Consider the following 1,339-nt stretch of genomic DNA (forward strand, 5'->3'; position numbering starts at 1 on the left):
TTATTGAAAAGCGCTATATAAATAAAAGTTATTATTATTATTATTATTAAATAGGTGCAGCTTTAACCATAATTGAACTATTCTATAAACTCTTCTTATACTCTTCCATGCAAGTACTCTTTATGAAGATTTGNTGAATGGGTGGAGGCGCTGTGTGGACATCAGATGATTTTGAAAGGAATATTTCAGGCATAAAAAAGATCATTTGTAGATTAATTAGTAACCCTTGGTCATTTCAGAAACCTTTTTTTGCTCGCCATGCCTCATTGGTCAATCCAATCCTGATGAATTGGGGTAAATAGGTGCAGCTTTAACCATAATTGAACTATTCTATAAACTCTTCTTATACTCTTCCATGCAAGTACTCTTTATGAAGATTTGTTATAAATACTAATATTTTTGGAAGAGGATGTTTTGATAGTTCTGCTGACCCCTATTCTAAAACTCGCCATGGAGGCATGCAAGAAAAAGGTAACGTATTGTAAATAATTGGTAAACAAATGATAATAATCAATTGATCTGTATCTGTAAGTGAAGTATCACTTGCGGGTGTGTTGTCTAATAGTTTGAGTGGTTTAAGACACATTTACACTGCATCGGTTTTACTGAGAGACACCTGAATTTGTTATAATAATTACAAACATATTATTATTTCTATTTTATTGTGAAGAATAAGGTTGAAGTAGTTTGTACTGGAATCACTGAAAGCTAGATCAAACTAGTTTTCTTCACACAGTTAATATAATAATTAGGTTTGATATCTCTATGTTATGATGGATGATTTCACACACATAGGGCCTCACAGGAGCAGCACCACACCTTCAGCTCCAAATCAGCACATGTAGAGAATATGAACGTTTTCACACTGATAACACATTTGCTCTGACAGGAAACTTCTTCTTGACATTTAAAGGGCAGATAATAGAATGAGAAGCCTATATTCTTTAGAAATGTTCAGTTATATTCATTGCTAGTAAATGATCATTATAACAAGAGTCCAACAGTCATTTCCCTTCGCTGAAACGACTGTAACATTAAATTGGTAGTAACCAGCGTCACACAACCTCATCAGCAGCACCCACACATTTAGCATTTCACTGCTTCTTCCCCCCCCGTCCTCCTGTATCTCTCTCTGTCTCGTTGTGTCTGCTCTCAGCTGTCAGTCCTATCGTCTACGCGGTCATTTGTAAAAAACACTGAAGCTCTGTCTGTGGCTCTGAATAAATCCTCCGAGTGCTGAACAACCCTCAGGACAAACAGACGTGTGTTCGTACCTTTATTTGAACCGCTCCACTCTGCCGAGGCTGACGACTTCACCTCCAGGGGGTCTGACAGGGGG

At 37.2% G+C, this 1,339-nt stretch overlaps 1 protein-coding gene across 1 annotated transcript in view; it reads right to left on the reverse strand.

Moving 5' to 3' along the window:
* Positions 1-799: 799 nt before the first annotated feature.
* The window catches only part of LOC104950473 (tyrosine-protein phosphatase non-receptor type 12-like), a 10,217-nt gene continuing 9,677 nt past the window's right edge, over positions 800-1,339 (reverse strand). The window contains exons 5-6 of the mRNA XM_010777003.1: positions 1,275-1,328; positions 800-825 (exon numbers count right to left, since the gene is read on the reverse strand). Coding sequence (XP_010775305.1) covers positions 800-825; positions 1,275-1,328 — 80 coding nt within the window. The remainder of the gene's footprint in view (positions 826-1,274; positions 1,329-1,339) is intronic.

The sequence above is a fragment of the Notothenia coriiceps genome, unplaced genomic scaffold (assembly GCF_000735185.1).
Source record: "Notothenia coriiceps isolate Sejong01 unplaced genomic scaffold, NC01 NC01_scaffold00017597, whole genome shotgun sequence".
Classification (NCBI taxonomy): Eukaryota; Metazoa; Chordata; class Actinopteri; order Perciformes; family Nototheniidae; genus Notothenia; species Notothenia coriiceps.